The sequence below is a fragment of the Grammomys surdaster genome, unplaced genomic scaffold, assembly GCF_004785775.1.
Source record: "Grammomys surdaster isolate TR1022 unplaced genomic scaffold, NIH_TR_1.0 201, whole genome shotgun sequence".
Taxonomy (NCBI): domain Eukaryota; kingdom Metazoa; phylum Chordata; class Mammalia; order Rodentia; family Muridae; genus Grammomys; species Grammomys surdaster.
The window spans coordinates 4,372,845-4,386,311 of NW_021604646.1; the positions used below are offsets into that span (position 1 = coordinate 4,372,845).

At 37.4% G+C, this 13,467-nt stretch overlaps 1 protein-coding gene across 1 annotated transcript in view; it reads left to right on the forward strand.

The window, feature by feature from the left end:
- The first annotated feature begins 1,136 nt into the window (after positions 1 to 1,136).
- Positions 1,137 to 13,467, forward strand: part of LOC114623719 (cadherin-8) — a 21,401-nt gene continuing 9,070 nt past the window's right edge. The window contains exons 1-2 of the mRNA XM_028770418.1: positions 1,137 to 1,295; positions 1,359 to 1,410. Of these exons, the coding sequence (XP_028626251.1) occupies positions 1,137 to 1,295; positions 1,359 to 1,410 (211 nt within the window). The remainder of the gene's footprint in view (positions 1,296 to 1,358; positions 1,411 to 13,467) is intronic.

Here is a 13,467-nt window from a genome sequence, read left to right on the forward strand (position 1 = left end):
TTTAAAAATAATTTTTTGAGTGGGAAGAAACACATTTTGCTATGCTGAAGGTAAGCAAAAATATATTTGACACCTCAGGTAATAAGGATCCTTTTTTTCCTCCTCTATCTCTCTCTAAATTCCTTCAATTGAAAATTGTATTTTTACCATATTTCATTCCCAAAGGAGCTTTTCATCATTAAAATATCCCATTCAATGCTACATTTAGCTTAGGTACATTGACACTGCCTTGCTTATAGCACACATGCTGGACATTAGAGAATTCTCTCTGGATAAACTCTAATTTCCCCTGTCATTATTAGCATTTTGTATTAGTTGTTAACAGGCTTTCCTGATTGCAACTGATAGTCGAGGCAATGAAACCTGTAGAAAAACCCATCCTTTCTTCATTTCTAACCTTTTTAACTAAGCTGTTTAGTTTCTGAAGGCCAGTTTCTTAAAAATGAAGTACAACACATACACACATACCAGCACACAGAGAGACAGAGACAGAAACAGAGAGAGACAGAGAGACTCAGGAAGGTGGGAGGGGATTGACAGAAGGAGGAAGTGTCAATGGTAAGTAAGGGAGGTATTGTCTGTTGAGAACATCACTGTCATTTAAAGCAGGTTTCCGACAGGAGACTTGGCAATGGAATGAATACTAATACCCAAATGATGCTTAGATTTAGGTGAGTTTATTAGCCTATTTGTTCTGGTTCCTCAGGTCTACTTTCTCAACTCAAGAATTGGGGAATTGCTCATTATCTGTTCACTTTTATGTGTTTCTGCGGAGCATAATTTTGTCTTCGAATTTTACCAGTAACTATGCACCCTTATCATTCTTCCCTCTTTTTTTTTTCAGATCATTTCAATGAAAAGGAAAGTCAATGGATCGTGGTCTTTGAAAAGCTGCTTAGGCATGTCTGTTTCCCGGTTCTCTGAACACGTGGCAGAGTTGTAAGTAACTGCTTCGCAGTGCGTGATGAATTGGATGGCTTCAGACCCGAGGCAAAAAAAATAATTGTCTCATTTTCGCGCTGATTTGCTTAACTGGTGGGACCATGCCAGAAAGGCTAGCTGAGACGCTCGTGGACCTCTGGACTCCACTAATAATATTATGGATTACCCTCCCCTCTTGTGTGTACATGGCTCCGATGAATCAGGCTCACCTTCTAACTACTGGATCCCCTTTGGAACTAAGCAGGCAGAGTGAAGACATGAGGATTTTGAACCGCTCCAAAAGAGGCTGGGTTTGGAATCAAATGTTTGTCCTGGAAGAATTTTCTGGACCTGAACCGATTCTCGTTGGCCGGGTAAGCTTCATTTTAAGCTCCCATTTCAGGGTCTGTTCCTGGTCTTTAAATGTTTCATTTCAGGCTCTTCCACAGTTTGTCGTCACACTTAACTGTAAATCCTTTAAACCAGATGGTTAGTGAACTAACCTGTTGGCTTCTTTAGCAGTATGAATAATCCCACAGTTTAAAACGTTCCTTTAGGAAATGTCAGTTTTCGCATCACTGTCAGCCTAGTTTACCCTTTCAAGTGACCACATGATACTTAGGTAATGCGTAAATAAGCAAACTGCATCCTCATTTACCTGAGATCTCTTTTGTCAAACCTTTTCTCTAGATTACTCTATCTCACTCTAGTACTTGAATGTTGTAGACAATATTGTCTGGTTTGAATTCTCATCATAGCAAATGTCAAATATTATTTTTCTCTTATTTTGAGGTTCTATATCCCCATTTTCAGGTAGATTTTTCTTTGAATTTCATTGATTGCCATTTCAGCACTTAGAAAAACAAAACAGTATTTGTAACACAAATTAAGGGCAAGACCTGGTGCTTACGTCATAGAGTACCATTTAAGTCATCCCCAAGTGGAATCAAATGCTTAGAAGGAAAATTCTACTTCACTAGTCTTCCTGTGTTTGCCTGTGTGTATTATTCTGTCTAAATTGTTTTGTTAGTTTTGCAAGTTCTTAATGTAGACACAGGCCCCTAGCTCTCCAAAACTGTGTTATAGTACTTCAAAGGCGTGTATATGTTCATTTCTCAGGATCAATTTTTACAGTTTTGCTTATTTGGACATTCACTATTATCATAGTTTGAAATCTGGAGAGGGACTGAGGATCTAGCACAGCTGGGAGCATTGTTGCCGAGCATGTAAGAAACCCTGGGCTTGGTAGCACATAAGGATAATCCATTCTGGAGGTAGAAGCAAGAGGATCAGAAGTTCACGGCCACGCTTTACTTTCAGTGGACCTGATGGCAAAGTTTCAAAACAGTAAAGTTTAAAAGCATTTTCTTCTCACGGTGAACTGACAATGACTGATGTTCCTGAAAAACAATGTCTAGAAGTGAATGGTATGTTCTTTCCCAAATTCAGTAAAAGGGATGTAGCCGGGAGACTTAATGCTTTGCACCTCACTGGGCACTTTTGGTTCCTTGCTGTACTCTCTTGTTTTGTTGAAACAACTGAGCCTCCTCAAGGCTTGCTTCCTTTTCTCAGGGGATTCAAATGTTTAGTGTTGTGTTGACACAAGAGGTACAGAGATACTATGTGTTATTATATTAGGCTTTCTGCAGTCAAACATAGATACCAGGCACTGGAGAGAGGTACTTGGGAGTATCCTGATAAAGCACTGATCTTTGCTGTCAAAGAATTCACGTTCTGATCAATACTGACTGTTTACTATGCATGAACTGTTATTATATAAACACTTTTCTGACTTCAACAATAGTTGATCTTGTATGCACATGAATGTGTAGTCACATGTGTGTACATGCGCATCTATATATGTGCACAAACACATAAAATACGTGCACTAAAACAGATTTATAATCTCTTTTTCTTAAATCAAAATGGAAAAAAAATCCATGAAAGATTTTCATGATATAAACTCTGGTAGCAGAAGTGAGTTGAGGCTATTTATAGTCATAATGCGTCCCATTACAGTGGCTGTTCCTATACTTCACTGCAGAAATGTTAATGTAGTTGATTACAGGGTGCTGCCCTGGACCCTGCTGAGGTTGTTACTTACTCTATAGTTTATGTGTTTTAATATGTTTCTAAAAATGGGTGAAGTTCTGAATTCCAAATCGCATCTAGCCCTATTGGTTCTGGATACACACTTCCTGATTAGCTTTATCATATGTATAAATGCAAAAACTCAAGCTTAGAAAAATTAATAAACCAAATTATGAATACAGAACAGGTAAATGTACTACATGAGATTAACTCACAGTGGCGATTCCCAAGATAATAATTTCAACCATCATACTGTATCACATTTCAGTAACTGAGTACCCAGGGTTTATAATTTGCACTTGACTTTTAAGAATAGGATACAAAATCAGTACATTCATCCATCTCTACATTCAGATTTTCTTTAAGCAGCCCTAAGGCAATCAATTTTCATCACATATAAAATTCTGAAGCTATATGCATACATGCGTATGTAGTTAATACATGGATAATTCCTCCCTGCTTCTCATAGTTACCTTGTTATGAAGGTATATCAATTAAGACGTGTCCTACATAATATAAATAACTGAATGTGTTGAGCCCAGAGCGCATTCCTTTTTTATATGAATAAAAAAGGCAATTAAACCAGTTTTTTAATGTAGTATCTGATGGCTGATTTCATGTCCAATTCTAAAATGAAGTGAAAGTGACAGAGTCAAACATCCAGGTATTCGGGGTTTCTGTGTGACTTACAAATGCCTGAGGTGTCTTGCTTGTTTGAAGAGTAGAAATGCCAATGAACCTCAGGCCTTTGAAATAACCATGCTCCTGACTCTTAGTAACAGACACTGCATAGAAAAAAGCAGGTAGGAGAACTAATCCATAGGCTCTGCCTGCACTTAACTGTAGGCAGTTCCCCAAAACAATTGTTAAATAACAATTACATTAATTTTTCCAAGAATTTTGCTTCAAATATTTTCAATCACACCTATTTCCCTTTAAAATCAAATTGCTCCCAAAGTATGACAGCCTTGATTTTGTGAATTGTGGGCTTTTGTAAAGCTAAAATTCTATTTCAGGTTACTGTTTCAGATTATGAGTCAGGTTGAGTGCAGACACGTTCCACATTGGGGCGCTCACTGGTGTTTTATGATGTTTTATCTTTATGCACAGTCTTCCACATCTGACTCTTTAAACCACTTCACTACAGAGCCTCTCCCCAGGAACCAGCTGAGAAGCATTAGTTACCTATGAGCATACCTGCTCTTTAAAAGGCCCTCCTGCAAGTCACTATGTTGGGGGCCTCAACCTAGTGGGCTGAGTTCAAGCTCAAGGGCAGTGCCAGCTTTTGAGCAATTGGATCTTCAGGATTACACATACACCTTTATATTATACAGGTTCTGTTTTTACATATTCGTGGCAGTTGGATGTGCAAAAAGAACCTAAGTTAGTGACAGACTCTCTAGAGCTTTAAACACTGACATTGTCATTTCCTGGGTATTAGTCCTAGGAAAATTCTTTAAGCTTTTGAAGGATTGTGCAAATAAGTATCTTTCAATGTGTATGAATTGCCAGATGCACATTTATCATATAATAATTATACCTAAAATATGTTCTTAAATGTTTGTGTGAGCATGTGTGTGTGTGTGTATGTGTGTGTGTGTGTGTGTGTTGTGCATGGTTGTAGTAGATATAGTAGATATGTTAGACAAAATTAAACAAGCCATCCACACATCAATAACAAAAAACACTGATAACTGTGTCTCTCAATGAGCACAAGACTACGGAGACTTCTCTCATCCAGGTTTATTAAAATTACTGTAGGCGTGATTGAGTAAGAGCTCCAGGTTCTCAGACTGGTGGGGTAGCATAGAACCAGAAGGAGATTGCTGCAATTAGTCAGAGGGTATCCAACTCTTTGGTATCACGTTGTCACATGCAAAGAACTGTATACTGAATTACAAAAATATATTACAATAATGTATCTAAGTGTGCAATTTTTATTTTACCACATTCATAGCTATCTATCTATGACCCTGAAAGTTAAAGACAACTAATGCAAAGTGATGGGCAAAAATAAAGATGACAGATCATTTCCTTAGTCAGAAACAAGAGAAGTCATTGTATTTCTTGTTAACAAAGAAAGAGGTAGAAACCATTTGTAGAGAGCCCATCTCTGTCCATTTTGTCTTATATATGGTTGCTCCCCCTCCAATATTTCCTGTTCTTTACCTATCCAAAGTCCATCCTTCCTGCAGGATTATCATCTAACATATTCCATACTATGTGTATGATTGGTCAGCTGCCAGAATATAAGTTTTTTTTAAAGTGGTTCATTTGTGTCCATTGTTACATAGACCAAATGCCCCACAGTCTAGAAAAATGTCTGCCTATTAAGAAATACTCAATAAAATTTCACATGAATGCAGTCTCCCTAAACATTAAAGGAGCTTGGAGAAGTCATAGAACATCAATTAGAGTAATACAAATGGCATATTTCAATAAAGTGCTCAATACAATGGTTTCATGTACTTTTACATATTTTATAACAAATGGAGACTTCAAAACGTGTTTCTATGTGTTGACTTTAATTTCTCTTTAGAGGTAGTTAATGTGTACTTCTGAAAGAGGTAGTTAATGTGTACTTCTGAAAGGTGGAATGTGTACTTCTGAAACAGTTTTCTTTTTTTTTCATAACCATGTCTATAGAGTTCAGTCTCTCACCAGTGACAAGAAATATATTTCAAACATTTATCAGTGCTATAGGTCCAAAGTAGATTAGTCATGATCTTTCAGAATTTATGAAGGCTAAATACCACCCTAATCAGATCCACTCCTGTTTCCAGATGTCTGTGGAAGAAATTTCTACGTAGACTATTCATAAGTGCATAAATGCTGAATGCGTCATGCCACTACCCACTCCCAGAACTGATTTTCTCTGTGAATTCTGTCAAAGAACATAAAAGCTCATGAGACTCCTGACCCAAATAATCTCATATCATATGATGCTAGGAAAAAAAAGGGAGAAATGCAACACTAGGTTTTGACCAAGCTTGCAACTGAGACTGAAAAAAATGCCCTTGTGGTAAATTGTATATGCATATGTTCTGATAAGCCAAATCAGCATCATCTTGAGAGACCTCTGTAATAACAGTGGATAGAGAGATACTGTAACTTTATATTGAAATTCTGCATCCTACATCTGTGAAATATTCAATATTCAGTGGAGTCTCAGCACAGAATGAACACAGATCTGTATCAGGAGAAGATTAGTTTAAAAAAATCATGTAAATAAATGTCATATTAAATTTAGGAATTGTTCTAAGTGATGTTATGTGTGGAAGCAAAGAGAGGACAGCAACCTAATCTGTAGGCACATGACATGTTCCAAAGAAATAACCTATGAGATGTGACTCATTAAACATGTGAAGAAGGACACAGGATGAAAAAACAAAGCATTCCTAACACAGCATGCCCCAAATTATCTGTGAAGTACAGGTAATGTCAGGACAACGTTGTTCAATGGGAATGTTCTATGCTTGCATATCCTACACCATTGATAAGAGAAATGTCTCACTGTGTTGGACTCTAAAAGTCTGAAATCAGGGTACCAGAAAAGTTGGGATCTGGTGAGCATCATTTTTAAGATACAGACTCCAATGTTCATGGTGTATCAGGAAAGCCTTCTAGGACAACAGAGTTCCCTGGAGCCTCTTTTAGAAGTTTACCAACTTCATTCACTACTCACAAGGTCTCTGTTCTTGACTTCCTAGTCTCCCCTATAATTCTGTTAGGCATATTGTAGTTTGGATTGGTACTATGTATCATTTTCATTTCAGTATTGAGTCCACAATTGCTTTCTGCTACCCAAGTTCAGGTATTGCAGGTGCAAAGTACTATGCTCACTAAGACATATGACCTCTGTGTATCTGTGTGTGTGTGTGTGTTTGTGTGTGTTTGTGTGTTTGCGTGCACAGGTGTACATGTGCAAGTATATGCACATTCTCATACTTGCATGTTTTCAGTCTTTTGTACTCTTTTGTACTTCAAAGCAAAGTTTTAGGACTGGAGTCTTTATACAAAGGAAAAGCAAAGATCTGTGGGAGATATATCAGATTTTAATTCAGCTCCATTCTCAAGTAGTTTGAAAATATACCCAGTCACTGATGCTTTAGATATAAATGCTCACAGAACAGGGATATGTAACCTTCTTTCAGTTTTCACCTTGTGTTGCTGCAGCCCTTTTTCTGTGGCCCTTATGACCCTTCTTTTCTCATATTGCTTTATTTTTGAACAAAGGTAGCTGGCAGTCCAGGTGGTCAGCGTTATTCTATCCTAAATCTTTCTCTTACATAAACTCCTGTGCTGTCTCTGCTCCACGTTTCCCTCCTACCTGGGCTTCTGATGTGTTCCTTATTTGGATGTAAATCTCTCACTGGTGATGCCTCTTCTGTCTATTTATAATCCTCTTCCTCCAAGGCACTGACTCATTTTCTCTCTTTAAATTTGACCTTCTAACCTTCCCTCTTCCCTGTAACTTGGCAATCGTTTGGGTGGTACTTAGTATGAAGGACATGGGATGCCAAGTAATTACACTATATTACAGTTTACGGTGTCAGCGGCTAGTAGGAAAATTGCACTTGACATGCCATTATTTTTCCCAGGCCTTTGCATGTTAAGAGCACTGGGCGACTCAGCCACAGCCAAATTGTATCTTTGGCCTTGCAAGAACAATTCACTATCAGTTCTGTGAAGCTTCTGCCTACTCTGACAGAGCAGTGTGCACCAGTATTTTGGCAAGATGCAAGTCAGCATTGTGTGTCTCAATCTGGCCAAACAACAAATGTTGCCTGCCTTTTGCTCAGTGTCCTGACTTGGAAATAACAGGCAGTTCACAGCAGTTGGGTATCATTTGATGATGGTATAAATAAAGGTCATATTCTTTGTCATCAAAATTCACCAGTGTGCAAACAAGTGTACACACAGACACACCCACTTATACATATACATGCTTGCCCATATAAGAACATGACAATCACTCACATGAGCACATTCAGGATTAACTGAGTTTGTTAGAGAAGGAAATCACAGATATATTCTAGGTTATTTATTCCTGACATCACACACTTTCACTCTCTCTTGCTATATTCTTTAAAAAGGGACTTTGTGCTAAGTTTAACAATTGCCCAAATATTTTATGGTTTTGCAGTTTTAGTCTCATAAAATACAATAATTATGTTGCTTCATTACTGAAAAGCTACTGTCGCATTTGTGCTTATGTACCCAAATAAAACCTTTTGTACTTTATTGATGCTATGCAAAACTCTTATGATGGTGTAGATGAGATATTTGCCTGTTTAGAAATGAACAAGGGATGTCATATACAAATTTTGTGTTTCTTAAATGTTTTTGAGAAGGCATAAAAAAAACCATAAGTTTCATTTTCTCATATTTTAAATTGATATGTTATATATACTGCACTATTTCAATCGAACTGTAAATATGAAATAGATTATGATGCTTACGTTATGTCCTAACACTACAGGGAAAAAAGAAGAAGCATTAAAAAGAAATTGTTCACATCCCCCCAAAATATAGACATGCGAAAAGTGAGAGGATAATGTAGGCTTATTTCTGCAGACAACCTAAGCAATAAATTCTTGTATATTTCATCATCCATTTGAGGGTTATTTCATTGATCCTTATGTGTTATCTAATTGAAACAAAATAACAGTATATGCTTATGGGTAAAAAAAAATCAGACTATATAATCCTATTTTATAAATAAAGGTATCTTGTATTTAGAATAGAGATTTAATTCCTATTATTTTACATGGATGAACTAAAACCCTTAGGAATATTGCATGTCAACTCAAGGACTAAGTAACTGGAAGGTTTATTTATATAACAGAATGGAATGAAGGCTCTGAAAACTCAAGCATGACATATTTAGAACATGTAACGAGGTCATAATTGTTAGAAATGAGGAATAAAATGTGCATAGACTTGAATCATAGTAAGCATGTGTGATACACAGTATCTGACACACATATATTAATATGAAAATACTAATTCACATACTCATGTGAAAATGTATCTATTCAAAGTCTGAATGTACATGTGTGTTTTAACACTTACTAACCTAATAATCTGTTAGCACCCACCCGGCAGCTGCCCATCCTTCTCAACTTCTGTTATCCCTGCACAAGACCTAGATACTGCCAATACTCTTGGTTTTCTGTTATAATTTAAGAGAATGCTAACCGCCATCCACTGTTTTTGTAAAAAGTATTTATCAAATTGAAAACAACCCAAGCTCATAAAAAAATCCAAATATGTAATGAGAAAGTACCATCCAGGCAAGCTTCTTTATGCAAAGTGAAGAATTAATTCCTGTCATTGATTTGAATTAATAAGTAAACCTCCAGGCAAGCAAGATAATCTGATATAATCAATCTTCGTTTCCAGTATGTATGGCCAGACTATCATTCTGTTTACAAAATAATTTTCTGCGTTTTATTTCCATAATGTTTTTGTTAACATTAAAAACCATGAAATTCCTGAAAATAAATGATAATGGTGTCCAGCTCAATTTTTTTAAAAAACCTCAGAGTGCCATCCATCCACAATAAATTCTTAGAAATCTTATCTCGTTTGAAATTAAGTTTGCAAATAAATCTTATATAGAAAATCAAGAACTACACCTATCTTACACACTTGGCTGAAGAATGGTGAATCTCACCAATTAATCAATTACTGTGCTAAACATATTTAATCATTTCATGCAGCCAGGAAGAAAGAACATTCAATGTTTCTGCACTCCTGCGGGCATAGTAAATGACTTTCATTACAATGAAACAGACCAATTATTAAGCACATATAAAGGCTTTATATACGGTCTTTAAGTAGGAAATTACCTTGTAAGTTTCTAGTTAGTATAGTCCGTTTACATGCTTTTTAAAACTTTTCAGAAAATAAGAATTACATAGAAATATTAGTTACAGAATTATGCTATTTAAGAAAGGTTAGTGTGCTACAGTATTTCCAAGGCCTTATTTTGCCTGGCTATGCATGTTTTCTAGAAGGTGGCATTTTACTTATACTGCAGTATACTTTACCTGTTTAGGTCATTTAAATTCAGTCCCACACCTCCAGCATAGCCCACTCACATCCTCACGTGTTCATATATTTTGAAATAAAAGCAATTTTGTCCACAGACAAGGATCTGAATGTTCAGTGAAGATGTGGGAATGTTCTTTGATAAGCACTCACTTTCCATCCTGAGGTTACAAAACATTCAGAAATTTTTAGATGCTATAACCTGGAGACGAAATATGACAGACTGCATTCTTATGGCTCAGTGTGAACTCTTCAGGTCCCCAGCAGTGGCAATGCCTGGGAGCTTGTAAGAGTCGAAGAGTCCCATTCAACATGTGTATATCCTGATTTACTGACTCTAACCAGCATTTTCCCAATATCCCTAGGTCATTTTTGTGCACATGAAAGCATTAAGTATTTAAATATATTTCATATTTAATCAATAGAACATTTGGTTATAAAGACCAAAGCAATACATGTAAATATTGCAAACAACATTTAAAAAAAACGTACTTTTCAGTAAGTGCATCAATTATCCTTCAACCCCACAATAGCCTAAATAATGATTTTTGCTAGTTATCTACTAAATAATTTATTCATAATTGTTTATATATTTTTGTTCTTGGCATCAAGACAGATGTCAAGATAAAAAGAAATAGTCACAGAGATGGTGTTTGAAAAAGTTTTAGGAGACAATTCGGGAGGAAATAGCTGCTCATCTCCTTTGAACCTATGGGGTAGGTGGGAGGCAAAGCAGGACTCCTTCCTCTGGCACTGGTCCTGTGTGGGCAGTCAAAGGAAAGAATCACTGTGCCCTTTACTTCTACCTCCAACACTGTGTGTTAATGTTGCCTGTTCCCTCCTCAGAGCCATGGGCTCCTTCCCTTTCTGTCTGTATTTACCAGAGTTCTGCAGATGTGCTCTGGAAGCTACAGAGGATCAAATGTCACTTGGCTTCAGTGGAGACAATAGCAGAATCCAAATGAGCTTGCTCAGAAAAGCCTGGAAAGATTGGAAAAAGAGCGGGGAATAAAACACTGGGTGCATATTTCTATTTGTTTCTAATCTCAAAAAAAAAAAATAGTCCAGGTCTGTGGCACAGACAGCTTTTGGTGTGAATATCATTCTGGAGAATATGAAATCCATGGCATGGTACAGAGATATTAAAAAGGAGAAGGAAAATCCATTTTTAAGTCACCATGTAAGCATATAGTATTTTTGAGGGTTTACACTGTCGTTTTATCAAGGTTTGCTGGTCAAGTCTCCCAGCAAACCAATGAGAAATATACTATGTACTCACTATCATGTTAGGAGTCACTGACAAGAAGAGTTAAACCCATTAGAATGCACATGTTTGACAAACAATAAGTGAATGATAAAGCAGGAGTCAAATCTGGGCAGGGTACTTCAAAGCTTTCTTTGGTAACCATGGTAACATTACATCACCTGAATCCTAAGTGGTAAATTCTCAATGTCCTAGGGTGAGACCTCCAGTATGCAGATAAGGAAAGTGAGACCACTCATGAATACCAAGTTAGGGTCTCATGATTAGAACATAATGGTCGAGTAATAGCTTAGCACATATTAGAGATGTTTGAGTTGCAAAGTGTGGGAAAATATGTGCTTGAGGAATCTGCATGTGATGACTGCATTATTTTCTTTATAGGGAGATGATACTCCTGCAGTCTGGGCCCAGGAAGGACTGGTCTTCTATTCTCCGTCATTTATGGGCTGGGTTCTAAATATAGGAGGGCTAGCACAGTATTTATTTCTTTTTACATTCTCATTTTTAAATATGTGGTACACCAGGCATGGCGATAAACATGTATAATCTCAATCCTAGGGGAATCTGGGACAGATTAAACTTTAAGATAAGCCTGGGCAAGCAGGGGGATCCTTATATCAGAAAAGCATATGTAGAGGGTAAGAATATGGCACACTGGTTAATGTGCTTACCGCACAAGCCTGGACCTGACTCATGTAAAGATCATCAGAACTCATGGAAAGTCAGATGTGATGCTAGTGCAGCTCTGCAATCTCAGCAATCCCATAGCGAGAAGGGAGAAGAGATAAGACAACTCCAGGAAGCTTGAAGGACAGCTAGCTTGGCAACGGTAGTCAGGGACAAACAAAATAACTTGTTTCAAACATATTTGCTCTACTCTGACTTTCACAAATGTGCCATAGCATGCAAACACCAGCACTTACACACATGAACCTCCACAGACACACATATTTTAAACAGATCACATATTCTTCTATACATATATGTACTACTGATCAGTCCTCTACCTATAATCTGATAGCAATGATGGTTATTGTACCTGTAAATGTATAATCATTGCTGCTTCATGAAATAAAAGGAAAGGATGTGGAGAAAGCAGTAGCTGGTGAGTAGTTGATGATCTTGCTAGTTCCTTTAAGTATATTTGCAGGTTGCTACTGTCTCTCACTTAACATCAGAATTAAGATTTCCTTCTGCAGCCACTTTTCAGTGATCTACATGAGGATAGAGACATAGTTTTTCTGAGCCTGGTGTGATTCTTAGCTCCCCCAATGATGAGGCATTAAGTCACTTACTAAAGTCTTTGGTAAGAAGTGTGCACTTTTCTAGTTTTTTCTTAAAGTGGGAACTGCCAGAACAGCAGAAAGGAACATATAGTGGTTGGGTGGAATGAAACATAAAATCCTGTCCACATAGACAGGAGCTAAAAGAAGACAAAGTGCTTGTAGCCTCAAGTTGCCTGAACTAATTGTGCTAATGCTGAATAATTCAGTAACAGTCCCTGAATGCTGGAATCTGAGCTGCTGGGCTGTATTGTCCAGGCTGCAGAGGTGGAGAGAACAATTCCTTGCTCTCTGCAGTGACTTCTTGTGGCCATTTGTAACTCTGTGTATCTGTGTATTCTGTGCCTCTCCCATTCACTTGTTCTCTTCCTCCTCTTGCTGTTCAACCCTGAACATAATAGCATTCCTCTGGGTGTCCTGGTCATGTTCTTTGCTGCTGGCACACGTTATTCACTGGGTTCACAGAGAAGAAACCTCTCATGCCTTTAGACAAGTCTCTGAGGAAAAGTAATTTGGGGAAAGAGTAAACATGGCTATTAAAATTGACCAAATCCAATAACTCCTCAAAGCAAGTCAGACTCCCCAGCTACCCAAAGGCTTTATTTAGAATGTGGCAGAGTTATTTATAGTGAAGTCTTTCTTCACCTTTTCTTTTATGTGCTTGTGTGAGCTTAAGTCTGTAAGTGATTTTTATTGCAATAGTCTGCCTTTTGTGTGTGTGTGTGTGTGCATGTGTATTTGTGTGAGCATGTGTGTTTTTCTGAGAGTGTGTTTGTGCATGTGTGTCATTCTGTGATTATGTGTATGCGTGTGTGTGTGTGTGTGTGTGTGTGGCGTGTGTGTGTGTGTGTG